Source organism: Anas platyrhynchos, chromosome 8 (genome assembly GCF_047663525.1).
Source record: "Anas platyrhynchos isolate ZD024472 breed Pekin duck chromosome 8, IASCAAS_PekinDuck_T2T, whole genome shotgun sequence".
Taxonomy (NCBI): Eukaryota; Metazoa; Chordata; class Aves; order Anseriformes; family Anatidae; genus Anas; species Anas platyrhynchos.
In genome coordinates, this window is record NC_092594.1 from 39,428,179 (window position 1) to 39,442,068 (window position 13,890).

General features: G+C 35.8%; 1 protein-coding gene across 3 annotated transcripts in view; it reads left to right on the forward strand.

Annotated features, from left to right (window-relative positions):
- Window positions 1–2,441: 2,441 nt before the first annotated feature.
- The window catches only part of TNNI3K (TNNI3 interacting kinase), a 68,165-nt gene continuing 56,716 nt past the window's right edge, over window positions 2,442–13,890 (forward strand). The window contains exons 1-5 of one of the 3 annotated variants that reach the window (XM_038182655.2): window positions 2,442–2,611; window positions 3,219–3,327; window positions 5,766–5,851; window positions 7,385–7,482; window positions 8,781–8,891. In XM_038182655.2, the coding sequence (XP_038038583.2) occupies window positions 2,572–2,611; window positions 3,219–3,327; window positions 5,766–5,851; window positions 7,385–7,482; window positions 8,781–8,891 (444 nt within the window). In that variant the 5' untranslated portion in view covers window positions 2,442–2,571. Of the gene's footprint in view, window positions 2,612–3,218; window positions 3,328–5,150; window positions 5,296–5,765; window positions 5,852–7,384; window positions 7,483–8,780; window positions 8,892–13,890 lie in introns of those variants that run through there. The other 2 variants (XM_005019200.6, XM_072042093.1) reach the window with 2 other exon arrangements.

Genomic DNA, 13,890 nt, shown 5'->3' on the forward strand with positions numbered 1-13,890 from the left:
AATGCTTTCATCCACAGTATTGGAAAAGTCTGGAACAAGGCATGCCTCTCCTGACTTGGATCATGCCTCATGGCCGTTCACGGTCCTGCTGTAGGACTGACACCGGGGGGCGGCCACCTGCCCGAGGGCCGGGGCTGCTGGGAGAGCCCCGGTTGTTGGCGTGTGGGGGAGTGCAGCGGGCAGGTAGGCTGATCCAGCACAGCACGGCTGAAGGCAGAGCCTTTCCAGACATCCAAAGCTGTTGCAGCTGCCTTCCTGCCGTCAACCACACCGCTTGTGCACAGAAGCAAGCAGAGGGCAAAATGCAGCAGTGCAGACACGCGCGCAGTGGAAATGTGGAAAACGCCAAGCCTCACACACCTGAGAGGCAGGCAGGCAAACTGCAGGTAGCAGTGGTGGCCATTGTGGTATTTTGACAACCTGCGGCTGCTCCAGCTGCAGCCCCCCATCCAGAGCTGCTCCTAAGAGCACTGGTGACAAAGAAATAGGCAGATCTATCTTATTTGACAATCTAAGGCAAAATTCCTTGAGATTGAAAGTGTCCTGCATGAATGAATCACAAAATGCTCAGAAAACTCCATTAATGTAAAAAGAAAAAAGTTTGTCACTGAGTTCCTTAATCCAGACCATGGAAATAGATGTGTGCTGGGGTGTCCTGGCAGGCCTTTTTACCATAGCACACTAACAGGTAGGGGAGGTGGCCAAAAACTTGTCTTGGGCTGCACAGCCATGGCTGCCTTTCAGAAATTTGAAGAAAAACAAACATCACTAAGCTAATAAAAGCAGCAGGAGAGCAGACACCCTTTGCTGTGCTGTATTTACGGCTCTTCTGGTTGCTTGGCAACTGGATGGGGAGTATCAGTTAAGAGGCTGGTGCCTTTTTGCAAATATTTGGTTGCATATCACAGGGCATATTGTCAAAACAGTTCAAAGTCTTCTGAAATACATCCATGGTTTTATGTGTACATCAGTGCAAATAAATGGATGAGCTCGTGATGTGTCAGGAACTATCACAGGAGTGCAAGTTTGTTTATAGAGGGATGCAGCAAGCTGAAGATTTTATGTATGTGTATTATATTTACATATCTTCTTGCCTGAAATCCTTAACAGAAAACTAAACAGAATAGTTGCCAAGGTCAATCAACAGACTTTAAACATCTCTATGCATATATATATATATACGTACATATATCAACATACACATACATAATGTATATATCAAATACATTTTAAAAAGCAATAAAAGAAGGAAAAGAGACAGATACAGAAAACAGCATAAATCCTAAAATGGGCTGGGAAAATGAGTTTAAAGTGGTTCCATTTGATAGGAAACATAGGTAAACGGATATGAAGGGGGTAAACAACAGATAAGCACACGTGAACTAACCAGATTACCAAGGAGATTCAGTTTATGTGAGTGAAAGGCAATACTATTTTGTAATTAATCAGTCTTCTTTTTGGTTCTTAAGAGGAAGAATCATATGTGCACACAGTCTAGATTCATTGTGTCACGGTTTGTTTGTGTTTGTGTTGAGCTCTGCTCACTGTTTAACCTAGCTGGATCATGTTTTTTCCTATATTTTTGTGACATTGGGTGCAAACTAATATACTAACAAACAGGACAAATTAGATTGAGCACAGCATTTATCTATGTATTTATATAGATCCTGGCCCTCAGCTGCCTTGTCCATGGTCTGCTTGGAATGTGAGGAAAGCAGCTCAGATACGTCCTCCTCCATTTCTGGGGAAATACTATCTGGAGCAGGAACCGCAGCACAACAACCTCAGGAGTCTCCTTCATTCTTAGTAAGTCTGAAAGAGGTACCAGCCTAGTTTTCTCCAGGCTAAGTCTTTCATTAGCAGTCTGATGGACATGTTAGCCTGTAGAGTTGATGCTGCCTGTGGTTGTGAAGGGGCTGGAACTCTGTGGTGGTTCTTTGCATAAGGACAGAAGAATGCCAAGTAAACATACTGAATTCCTGACAGCAAACTCATTTTGTAGTTTAATTCAGTGAGACTTCCTTGGCATAGCAACATGTACAAATATTACTTAAGTGCAAGAAGTCAGTACTCTCTGATATGATACAATTTACACTTCATGACTATAATACCCAGAAGTTTCAAGGCCATTCTGTGTGTTACAATACATTTTAATGTTAAGAGTTGAGATCATCTCTAGCCTCTTTAAACTAAGCATGCCTTGGGGATCCTGAAAGTATGCTTGGGAGTCAGCTTCATAAATTCCTTTTTCTGTACAAAATTGGGAGCAAGCTGCCAAATCACCTCCTTCCCACCAGTTTTAGGTATTCGACAGATGGACACAAATATTTCTGTTGAAACAGACAGTAGATATTTAAACAAGCTGATTAGGTACCTTTATTATTTTTTTTTTAAACTTGACAGCACACACTGCTTTGCTCTGTGTCATTGTTGCATGACATTCCATTTGGCGCAGGGTTTATTTTTAGCCAGAGACTATCAAAGTATTTTTCAGTGGGACTGTCACTGCTCTTGAACAAGGAATCGTATTACTGCAAGACTTTGCTGAAACAAAGAAGATACATTGAACAAATGGGAAATTATAAATCTAGACCAACCCAAACTTGTACTGGTAATTAATGTTGGCTTTTTTAAATACAATATACCATACCTCCATCTACAAGAAGCAAATCATATTTGATTAAATAACTCATTGCTAATTTACTCTTGAGTTCACGGATAAGGTGTTATATTGTTAGTTTACACTGAATAATCCAAATCATATATGCAGTCTGTAAAAGTCTTTGTGCTATCATGTAAGATCATATTAGCTTAATTTATTGTATTGATTTAACTCATAATTCATTAGAAAAACCTTAAAACTTTGGTCTTTCTATGCTGTGTGTCTATGCTAAGATTTAGGTAATAAGAATTGAAAAATGCAACCTATGGTTAAAGTTTTCTCTTGTACAAATTAAAAATATTTCTGATAAGGATTCATATGTATTAGTTGTCTATGAAATCGGTCTATATGTATCTATGTGGGTTGTAGCAAGAATGATTTCATGGCTGTCACATTGTAATTAAACTTTCTTACTTCAATAGAAAAATATATGAAATAGTGTATAATTGTGTGTTTAAAATTTAGTGTTTTGGTTAGTGGTACATTCAGATTTCAGTTCCTGGTTTTTGTATGTTTTGAAGGTTTCATGAGTCGTTTTTTTTTTTGTTGTTGCTAGATGAATGGAAGAAGAAAGTTAGTGAATCATATGCTATAATCATAGAACGATTAGAAGATGACCTGCAAATCAAAGAAAAGGAGCTGGCAGAACTGAAGCATGTTTTTAGGTAAAATATTCAGGAAACCTGCTTATGAATGCCTTTCAGATGAGTATTTGCTATTAAACAATATTTTGAGGTTCAAGTGTTTTCTTATGGAAGGAGCCTGTTCTTTAGTGTATTTCTTGGAACATGTCCTTACAGTTGTGGGTAAAAGTCTCAGGACAGTACCAGAACTAGTGGCTGTTAATTACTAAATCAACATTTTGTAGCAAACATCTATATGGTTTTGTAAACAAATTAGATTTAATGGTATGTCTAATTTTATTATGTACTTTAAGTTTTATTGTGTGTTTCTTTAGTCAGGAACAGGAATTAAGTAAAAAATCTTAAACACTTAAGCAGATTGTCTTCCAGAAGTGAATTTCAAATTCATAACTGCAGTCACTTTCTCAGGACATCACATGCTAATAACCGTGTGTACCCAACAAAGTAACATACCTACATGTTCATCACCTGAAAAGCTCAAACAGAGAAAACACCCATCCCATTGACTATGAATAAGTTAATTTAAGAAAATTATCTGGTAAATAATTTCAGATATCAAAGCCACTTGAAAAAATAGAGGATTCTAATCAGAATACATCACAAACTCAACATAAATAAATAAATAAATAAATAAATAAATAAATAAATAAATAAATAAATAAGGTGATACAAATTATGCATCTTGGTCAATTTCAGCTAGAATAACTGTCACTGTTTGAGCTTGTTAATTGAAGGAAGTCATCGGGCTTGATTTTGTAATATGCTGACAATTTTGGCCGTGATCTGGTAAGATACTTCAGCACTTCCTTAATTTTAAGCCTGTTTATTAGTAATTATCTTTACAAACTGTAGCCAGAGTACTCATTATTTTAGAAAAGCAAAACAGTTGCAATACACTCAAAATTGAGATACACCATATAGAGATATAGCATATAGATGTATTAGATAAAAGAAACAAGAAACAGCAATTTCAAGGCTAGTAGATCTGTTGCAGCAGAGTTTCTCAGTCCATCTTGCCAACTGAAGCAAGTCTCTTTAAGATATCAGCCAAACTCCTCTTCTTAGATAAAGAGCACTGCTCAGAGAAATGGTGGACACTGGTTATGTTGTACTGACAAGGCTTTATTATTATTATTATTATTAGCCAGGAACCAGACAGATTTCTAAAATATCTGTAATCCAAAACTGGCCTATTAAAAACAAAAAGAAAAAAAAAGTTTTCTACAGTAACAGTGGTTATTTTCTGAAAACTTCTTTTCTCTGAAGTATCAGAAAAAATAAGTGATTCCCCCCTCCCTCCTCCCCAGTAAGTTTTATTTATTAGAAGAAGTTAGGACTAAGAAACAGGATAGCTGTTAGAAGATAAGTAGAAGATGCTAATTTGCCTGATTGAAATCTAATAAGTAGCTATTAAAATCCCTGCCATGAAAGATTTGGAAGGTAAATAAAACAATTTTTTCAAAGCCCAGCAGAGGAAATAAATTTCATTAGCCCCACTTTACATTTAGGGAATATATACACGTCAATGGGTGAATTGTTTTTGGGGGGGAGGGCAGAGGGGAGCGCAGGGAAGCACAGCTGCAATAGTGAAAAGTAAATTTATAAAAGTCAATCTACAAGTAGCATGGCACCTGTCATTTCTTGTATAAAAGTTGTCCCTATCCTATTCCTATATCTCAGAGTTAGTAAAGCAATGATTTACTAAGAAGACCACCCTAAAAATAAAAAGTGAGAATTTCATTTCTCTAAAACATGCAATTATGTCCTCCGAAAGGAATTAGGAGGAGACCTAGGATTCCTAAACTTCCACTGAGGTCTGCAGATTCCCAGACAAACCTACTGCTTGGTTCTCCTAATTGCTGATGCTTGAGCATGTCTGAAAATACCAAACGTTCCCAAAACAAATACCCCTTCTCTTGCCCCAGTATTTCTGATTCAGAGGAAGGACTGGATTTGGATGAAACCAGACCTTAAATGCTGGTAATTCCGGTACAGTAGTAATCTGGGGATTCTGACAGCTCCATTCAATGCTGTCAGAAATGAAAAGCCTATGTATAATTCTTAATAATGTTACAGCTACATGTGTAAGATTTAAAGGAATGTATGTGCTTCTGTAGTTCTTTCATATAAATATTTAAATATAAATATTTAATGATTTTATTTTGTTTCTGAGATATCTTTTGGAGAACATAGACTTACTTCCTGAAAAGCTTTTTATTTTTTATTGTTCAGAAAACAATCAAAGTTAGCCACTAACTTAAGTTACTGAAAGATATTTCTGGACTACTGACTTGATATCAGTAAAGTATTTCTATATTTACAGAGTGCAAACTGGGTCTAAATTCAGCACTGTGTCTCCACAAAATTCCACTGAGATTTCCCTTTAAATGTTTTCCAAATGAAAGAAACTATGCTAAAAGATGAAAACAGTAATCATCTGTAAAAATCTTTTTCTTCAGCTCTGATGAAGCATTCTGCAAAGTCAATTTAAATTACCGCACAGAAAATGGCCTTTCTCTTCTTCATTTATGTTGCATATGTGGGGGTATGTATCTGAAATATGTTTATTAAGCATCTTATTTACCTGGTTATTATTTGTTCTGTCTAATAACTGTCAGGAAGATTTTATCTTCAGTCAATTTCTTTCTTTGTGTTGTCATTGCTGACACTTGGATAAGCATCCACAAGTATTGGAACGCTATTTGCCAAGCTGGTTGAATCAAGTTACACCAAACCTTGTTGTAACTGATTCTTCAGTCCAAGAGAAGTTGTGACTGATAATGTGGCATATTTTATTACAAATGTTCAATTATTTCAAAATTACTTACTATATTCATTAGTTAATCCATCCATATTCATCAGGTAATATTTTCTACAATTATGTATTCTGTACATGGCATAGACTTCAGGATAGGGAGCTAGTTTTAATTTTTATTTATTTTTTTTGCAATACATAACACATTTATTTATTTTTTACATGTGTTTTTATACAATGTATAGCCATTTTTCTAGTAAAATGTATATATATGTATTTTATATTAAAGTGATAAAAAGAATAACTCAAACGCTCTGTTGAAAAATATCAGCTGATAGGATTTTTGCAGATAACAAATCAGGGTATGCAAGAAAAGAATGCACGATGTCTTCCGGCATGTTCACAAATGCACGTTAAGTGTGTAATTTAATTAAGTGTGTAAATCTAACCCACATTGTTCCTTTGTTATCCACCTAGTGAGCCATTAGCTCATGAACAATTTTGCACTTTTTACATTTGCTGGGACAAGCAAAGAGAATTTTACCCTAACGTTTCAGCTCCACAAAATATGTACTAATAATATGCATAAATTATTTGCTCAATCTTAGATGTTATCATCAAGGAGGACTGGATCCTGCACTGTTGAACACCAAGTGGATCTTTACTCTTAATTTTAGAGAGTACAAGATCATATCTAAAGATGACATTAGTACTTGGTAACATTAGAGTAACTGGTGGGAATGATGAGAGGAAGTTTAAGAAAACATACACAATTAATTAGCTAGAGTATGTGAGCATTTAGTTATTACAGCTGACATTGTCCTTAAATATAGTCATGATTATTCAGAAGGAAAAACATTTTTTGAGATCATCACTGCATCAGAAAAGTAGGAATAAAGCTACTTTCTCAAGCTGGTATTCATTATCATCCATCAGAAGTATCATTGTTATAATAATACTGTGTACAGAGGGAGACCAAAGCTTCACTTCTGAAAGGACGTAGAGTTATGTGTCTGAGAAACCAGAGCTTCTGGAAGCATCTGTTAATTAATGGAATTCTTTGTAGCATAGTCTGGATGTTAAAAGAGGATTCTGTTTCTTTAGAAGCTCAACTTTCCTTAACCAATTCTTATTGAAGTATGAACAGCAAGCCACTTCACGGCCAGGTCCCAGTGTGTAAGGAGATGGTGCTTAATTCAATTTTAAGGGTGCAAAATTTTTATTACCTATTTTTCTTTGCTTTCAAACTCACACTGATGTTTCTTACTCCCACCTGCATGTTTTTTCTGTAAATAATTTTGATTTCCAATTTTCATTCTAAAGGTAACAAATCACATATTAGAACTCTTATGCTAAAAGGACTGCGCCCATCCAGATTAACAAGAAATGGATTTACCGCTCTGCACTTGGCAGCTTACAAGGTAAACTATTTTGAATAGAAGGTAAACTACTTCAAATAGAATTGATGAAAAGCAATCAGAATTGAGCAGTTTGAGATGTCTGAACTCTCCAGTTGAACTCTTTAATTGCTACTTCCAGTGAAAATATCAATTTCACATTTCCAATGAACAGGAAAATAACCTATACAGAGCACATGTACAGGAAATCAGCATTTATTTTTGCACTGTCATCCATGGGGATATGATGTTGCTTTAGAAATATTGATTAAATTATGCAATGCAACTCAGGATAGCGGATTATTATTTTTAACACTATAGCTATTAATAGAAATAATCTCAAAGGACTCTATTTTACAATTTCTCTGGTTTTTGCTTCTTTTTTGTTGTTCTTCCTCAAGTTTCATGTGCCGATGTAATTCTAATTTTCTTCACCATTATATTCATCTGTTAAGACAACAATACCAGTAGCAAGGAACAGAGCAAAGACTGCCTTTTTCAAAAGGGTTGTTATGATTCTTATTATGCAGATGGAGCATCTTGGAAAATTAATCCATCTACAGACTAGCTCCAGATCTACAAAAGCATTTAGCTTTTTAGAGCAAACTAAGATCAAATTTAGGAGTTTATATTCTAAACTACATTGTTCAATCCTTATAACTTATAACATGCAACCTGTGTCTAAAACTATTTGATAGGAAAAGGGATATGAACTTTTTGCTGTCCATTGTTATCACAAATAAATTCCTAATAATTCCTGGCAATAGGAAAACCACTTCAGTATGAACAAATATTGTACTTCCAAAGGCATATTTTAACTGCTGTTTCTCTGTCATTGATTCATTCTTGGCCTGAACTCATTTAGTGATTATTTCTGGGAGAAAGAGAGCAATAAGTAAGTTTGGAGCTTTTAGCATCTCTTTTGTCTTTACATTGTGTACACTTCTCCTTAGCAAACAGTGAATAAAAATTGGAGAAGTCTCTTCTCTGGGCTGGATGATGATGGAAGATAGATCCCTAAGAAGTAAAAATTATGATAGCTCTGTTTGGTTCAGTTAGGACAAGTAATAGTGAGAAAAATGGTGTGGCTTCTCCTATTAATTCTACCACCAGACCAATCATTTTAATTCTCTGTGCTTAATTTCACTGTTTTTAAAGGAGAAATTATTAACTAAATTTGTTAACATTTTCTCAAGCATGACTTTATCACTATTATTTGATAGTTCCCATTGCTGTTGTTACACCTGGAAGAATGTGTTTGATATTGTGAGTATGTTTGATACCTGAGTCCAGAAATGGTGTTTTACATGCATACCTTTTAGGACAATGCAGAACTAGTAACAGCACTGCTGCATGGTGGAGCTGATATTCAGCAAGTTGGATATGGAGCCTTGACAGCCCTTCATATTGCCACAATAGCTGGTCATCATGAGGTATGTTTCTACTCCTGTGTACAGGAAATGATATGAGTGAGTGCCAATATTAGGAAGTCATTTTGTATGAGATCGATACTATTCAAAACAAAACTCAGAATTGGTTTAGTATAATTTATTTATTTATTTATTTATGTACATTTTGGGGAAAAACATATCTGTATATTGATTTTTACATTGAACATATATGCCCAAAGGGCCTAGATCTGTTTGTACATCTCTTACTTTAATAAAAATATCTTTAAAGTCTTGGCAATAAACAACATTGCCTTAAATATCAGAAGCATTAACCAATAGATACATGATGAAACATTGTCATTCATACGTGTCAGAATTCCTGAACCTGGATATGGGCTGAGGCTTAGAAATGCTGTCCCTCTGAGTGTGAAAGAAGCACAATAAAAGAGGTTTATTTCCTCTGCTAGGTCTCACAGGCTCTGCTCCACATCTCTGACATTTTTACTTCGAAAGGGGAGAGGGATTCTCAGTTTAGAGCTGTTTTAGCTTAGTACAGAGAAAACTATTATCAGGGTAAGTCATTTGTAGCACAAATCTCAGACACCCATACTGGTAAGTCGCCTGTCAGTTGGAGACTCCCATCTCCATTGTTGTCCCAAGAAGCCTTTCTCTTGGGGAGTACAGGAATGAAGAGAGGGATGAGATTCCCTGAATACCTATAATCAGGCCCTTTCCTTTCTAGACATGTTGTCAGTCATGAAACTGTTTTCTTTTCATTTACCACCTCAGTTCAGTCATTTTTTATATCTCACTTCTGTCACCCTGGCAACAGCTCACTCAGTGTAATTTATTATTTTTTTAACCTTGTGAAGTACTGAGTGTGCAAAATTACTTTGGTAATGAAGGGTTTATTATAAAACATATGTATGAATGTGGGTATTTTAATTTTTATCTTCTTTGGGTCCTTTAAGCAAACAAAGATTTTGTCTTCTGTTTGGTAAGTTTTGACTTTTATGGAGTGCTAGACTAATTCAACAAGACAGAAACATCAGATTTCTTTGAAGAGAGATAAGCAAGAAATGCAAGAAAAAAGTAACTAACTATGAAGAAGGAAATATAGATGATATTAATAACCAGCTTTAAGCTGTGAATTTAGTATTACGTCGTAGACTTATAATTGCACTTCCAATATAAGAGTTCAGCTGGATAACTGGAACAAAAAGTGGCTGTAGTTTTGAACGAAAAAGAACTTACACGTATGTGCATGGCAAGAAAGAATGTATGTTTTATGAACACACAAGTTACCACAGTTGTTGAGATTACTGATATAAAGAAAGCCATCTCTTCTGCTACATTCTCAGTCAGATTATACAGATGTACACACTGTTTATTACACATATGTAGCTATAAATAGTTAAATAATTTTATATGGAATGAAATGGAGATAAGACATTTCTTTTCAAACAAACAGTTTTGTTGGAGAAATGATAACTCTAGAAATTTTCTATACCGTCTGAAGAAATCTGCCAACATGTAAGTACCTGGTGTAAGAATGTACGAGGGTAGCTACTGAAGTTCAGCTGAGGAACCGTAATACTTCTTAATCTAGACCGTTTAGATTTTCTTTCTTTGACTTACTGTCTCTGACTAGTCTGAAGAAACCTTGCGTTCTGTAGAGAGCCTGTGTATATGATGAAGATTAAATGGAAAGAAGGTTAACACAATTTACAGATGGACACCAAAGAATTCAATTAAAAACCTGTCAGTCTTCAGTGTTTCAGTCAACAACTCTCACAGCGATCAGGGGACAAATCAATCTATAGCATCTGTTTGTCTGCAAGTGAGGAAGCGTCTTAACAGGGCTGGCTAATAATTCATATTTTGAAGGTTAAAGTTTTGGGATGGAAGAACTAGGCTCCTCTGTATGCCTGTACACAACTGAAGCTGAGAATGGGAAAGGATGTGTGTTTACCTTGCAGCATTACATCCCTAACCTCACATCTGATGTCATTCCCTTCAAGTAGACATAAAGGTGTTTTTTTGTAATCATTTAATGGAACTCTTCCTTGTGTATCCTATTACCAAAATAGTTTAAAAAACACCATATCTGTTTGTTTTGTGCAAGACATGGTGGAGATGCTAACCAGAAACTTAACCCTTTAATGATCTTTTTATTTTTTAATGGAGTGTTTCTTTAGTATTTCCAATATGGACTGTGTAACTAGGTAATGTTTTTTTTAAGGAATTATATTTCACCTGGAGGATATATCGTATCATTAATGAAATTGTACTTTCTAATGGAGTTTCAAGACTTCAAATTATTCTATAGAATGTGTTACCAGTAAAAAAATTGTTTAAAATAGTCTTTTTATCTCATAATATTTTCTGAATAGGAGAGGTTTCCTCCCCATACTCTGTACTTGTTAACTAAGTTTATTAACCAGCACAAGTTTAGTACCTCGTTGTGTCCTAAAAGAGCTATTCATAACAAGTACCTTTTGTAGCTGAGTTTGTTGTTGTTGTTATTTATTTGTTTTTAATTGCTGCCTCCTGTCATATTTGTAAAGCAGAGTCTTGTACTGAGATCTGCTAGTGCAATACCATGTGTCTAGTTTTGGCTAAACTCACTGTATGGGATTTTGATGCAAGCTGAGGGTCATGTTTTCTAAATAGTCCTATGAACAGCTCTTTTTTCAAAGACTTAGTCGCATAGACTTGCATTTATCACTGCCTGAAGTAATGTCCTTGCCCTTCCAGCACCGATGAGTACGTGGTCACTGGTTTGTAGTGTTCTGATGCCAAGGCTGCAGGTGTGGGAGTTCTGCATGATATTTGCAGAAGGCTGTGTAAGCATGCCACTACATAAATGAAAGGTCAACTATGCCACTTAATAGGTATTTTGCTCTGGACTTCAGTGATGCCATTGTATTTGTTTATTCTCCAGTCTCCTTTTTTGTCCCTGGAAAGTGAGAACAATTTAACAATTATGTAATAAAAATATTGGTTACAGCAGTCATCACTAGAAGCAAAACAAAAGGAAATGAGATTATTTTGTTCTGTTCTGCATGTGAGTTCCAATGAGATGAGAAAAGGTATGTCATTACCCACAGAAGCTAACTTCTCAGCACAGGGGCTGTCTCTGGCATATTTCTGCTGTTTCTGACAATTGAGAGCGACATATTCTGATCCACTACTAACAGCAAACTATGATTCATTTCAGACATTACCTTTTTTCCTTCTCTATGCGGTCCTTTCCAGAGCCCACAGTTGATGCGTTCACTGACAAAATATTCTGCCTTCAAGTCACAAACTGAGTAAGAGCCTTATGCTATGGCAAAATCTGCTGCAGTAAGGACATGTTTTTAAACCATTATGGGATAAAGATATGTCTAAGTAAAGAAGTACAGTATGGCATGAAGAGATAAAAGTTTACTATCATTTACAGCTATACTTCATACCCAAACTTTCTATAAGCCATATAGAATTGTATTACCTGAACTCAATTTTCTTGTGTGCAATGTTAATGTAGTCTTCAGACCTAAACAATGTTGACAAACATGAACAACATGTATTGAGAGAGACTGGACATATTTATATAGTTGTGTATGCATAAAAGCTTTTCCATTTTGCTGAGTTGTGAGGCATTCACTGTGTTTTAAAGTTAAGTTACATTTCCTCCAACCTTGTGCTTCATTTTACAATGCTAGGAAAGGCAAGATGTAAAACACAGGACAAAGGAAGACTAAAATATGGACCACTCATGTAGCTTGCTATATTGGATCTAGTACAGACGTACAAGTGAATGTTGTTCCTGAAAAGGCCAATTAACATGAGTAATGTAAGCAGAGTCCCTACCTCACTGTGAAACAGCATAGCAAAAAGTGTCCTTGAAAGCAAAAGCCCTCTCAAATACAGGTATTCTGGTTTTGCCTTTTGAGGACAACATGTCTTGTCATGTCTGCAAATTGTTCTAGAGCTGCTGTTGAGTACTGAATTGCTCTCCTCAAGGTCACTCTTAACATAAAAGTATTATAGGCTGTCCCTATGTTTGTATACTAGCCTTTATTCCTAGAGACTTTACATCACATGCTGGCTTTTATAACATCTGAAAGTGTTTTACATGTTTTGCAGTTGAAAGATACTGAAGGTTGTAGTTGAAGGATACTGAAAAGTTCATGACCTAATTGGTAGTGTTTGTTTTGCTTGGCAGGCAACTCTGAGCTCTGTAAGACATCCATATGTACACTTCTGTACAGTAATTATCACACTATACATAAAGCAAGAAATTCGTTATGCTGTATTAAACAGAAATCAAACTTGTTGATACTGACATCAAAACTGAAAATCTGCTGTGCTCATATCTCATGAATTCTAAGGGCATCTTCCACAGAGGTGTTCAGATACCTTATGTTCAGCATATGGTTATTGTCAGTTGAATAGCTGCTACTTTTCCAGCTGTGCTGAGACTGACCATCGAATAAATCCTTTTGTGATAAAGCTGGCCTAAGGTCTGCAGACTGTGGCAGGTACTGCCATTGTAGTAAGCAAAGTGGTTGTAGTACATTCACTGAAAATGCAAAGGTTTATGCATTTTCTAAGTATTTGTGTTTTCCTTCCATGTAGATTTTAGTTTGATGTATACTTGGTAATACTATGGTATTTTACAGTGAATAGGTTACTTATGGTAATCTCAGGAGCATTCCAAATCACAGCCTTTTAAGATAAATATAAATATGAATGTATTATGTCTAAAAATGTTGAATGTGGTGGAATCTGGATGATGTTGCAATTATTGGAAGAACTACATAAGCAGATACAAAGAGAGATGAATGCAGTTCAACTGACAATCAGTAGAAAACACAATTTAACTTCTATGATTCCTAGGAACAATCACAGCAACAACAGAAACCTCTTCGCTGACCCAGCTCCAGCCAATGCAAAGAATGACTGTCTTGCAACCTCAGGTTTCCAACCTGGATGCACAATATGCTAATTTCATATTATTAAGGCACTCGGGTTGCTGCTTCTTCAGGTTTGGGTA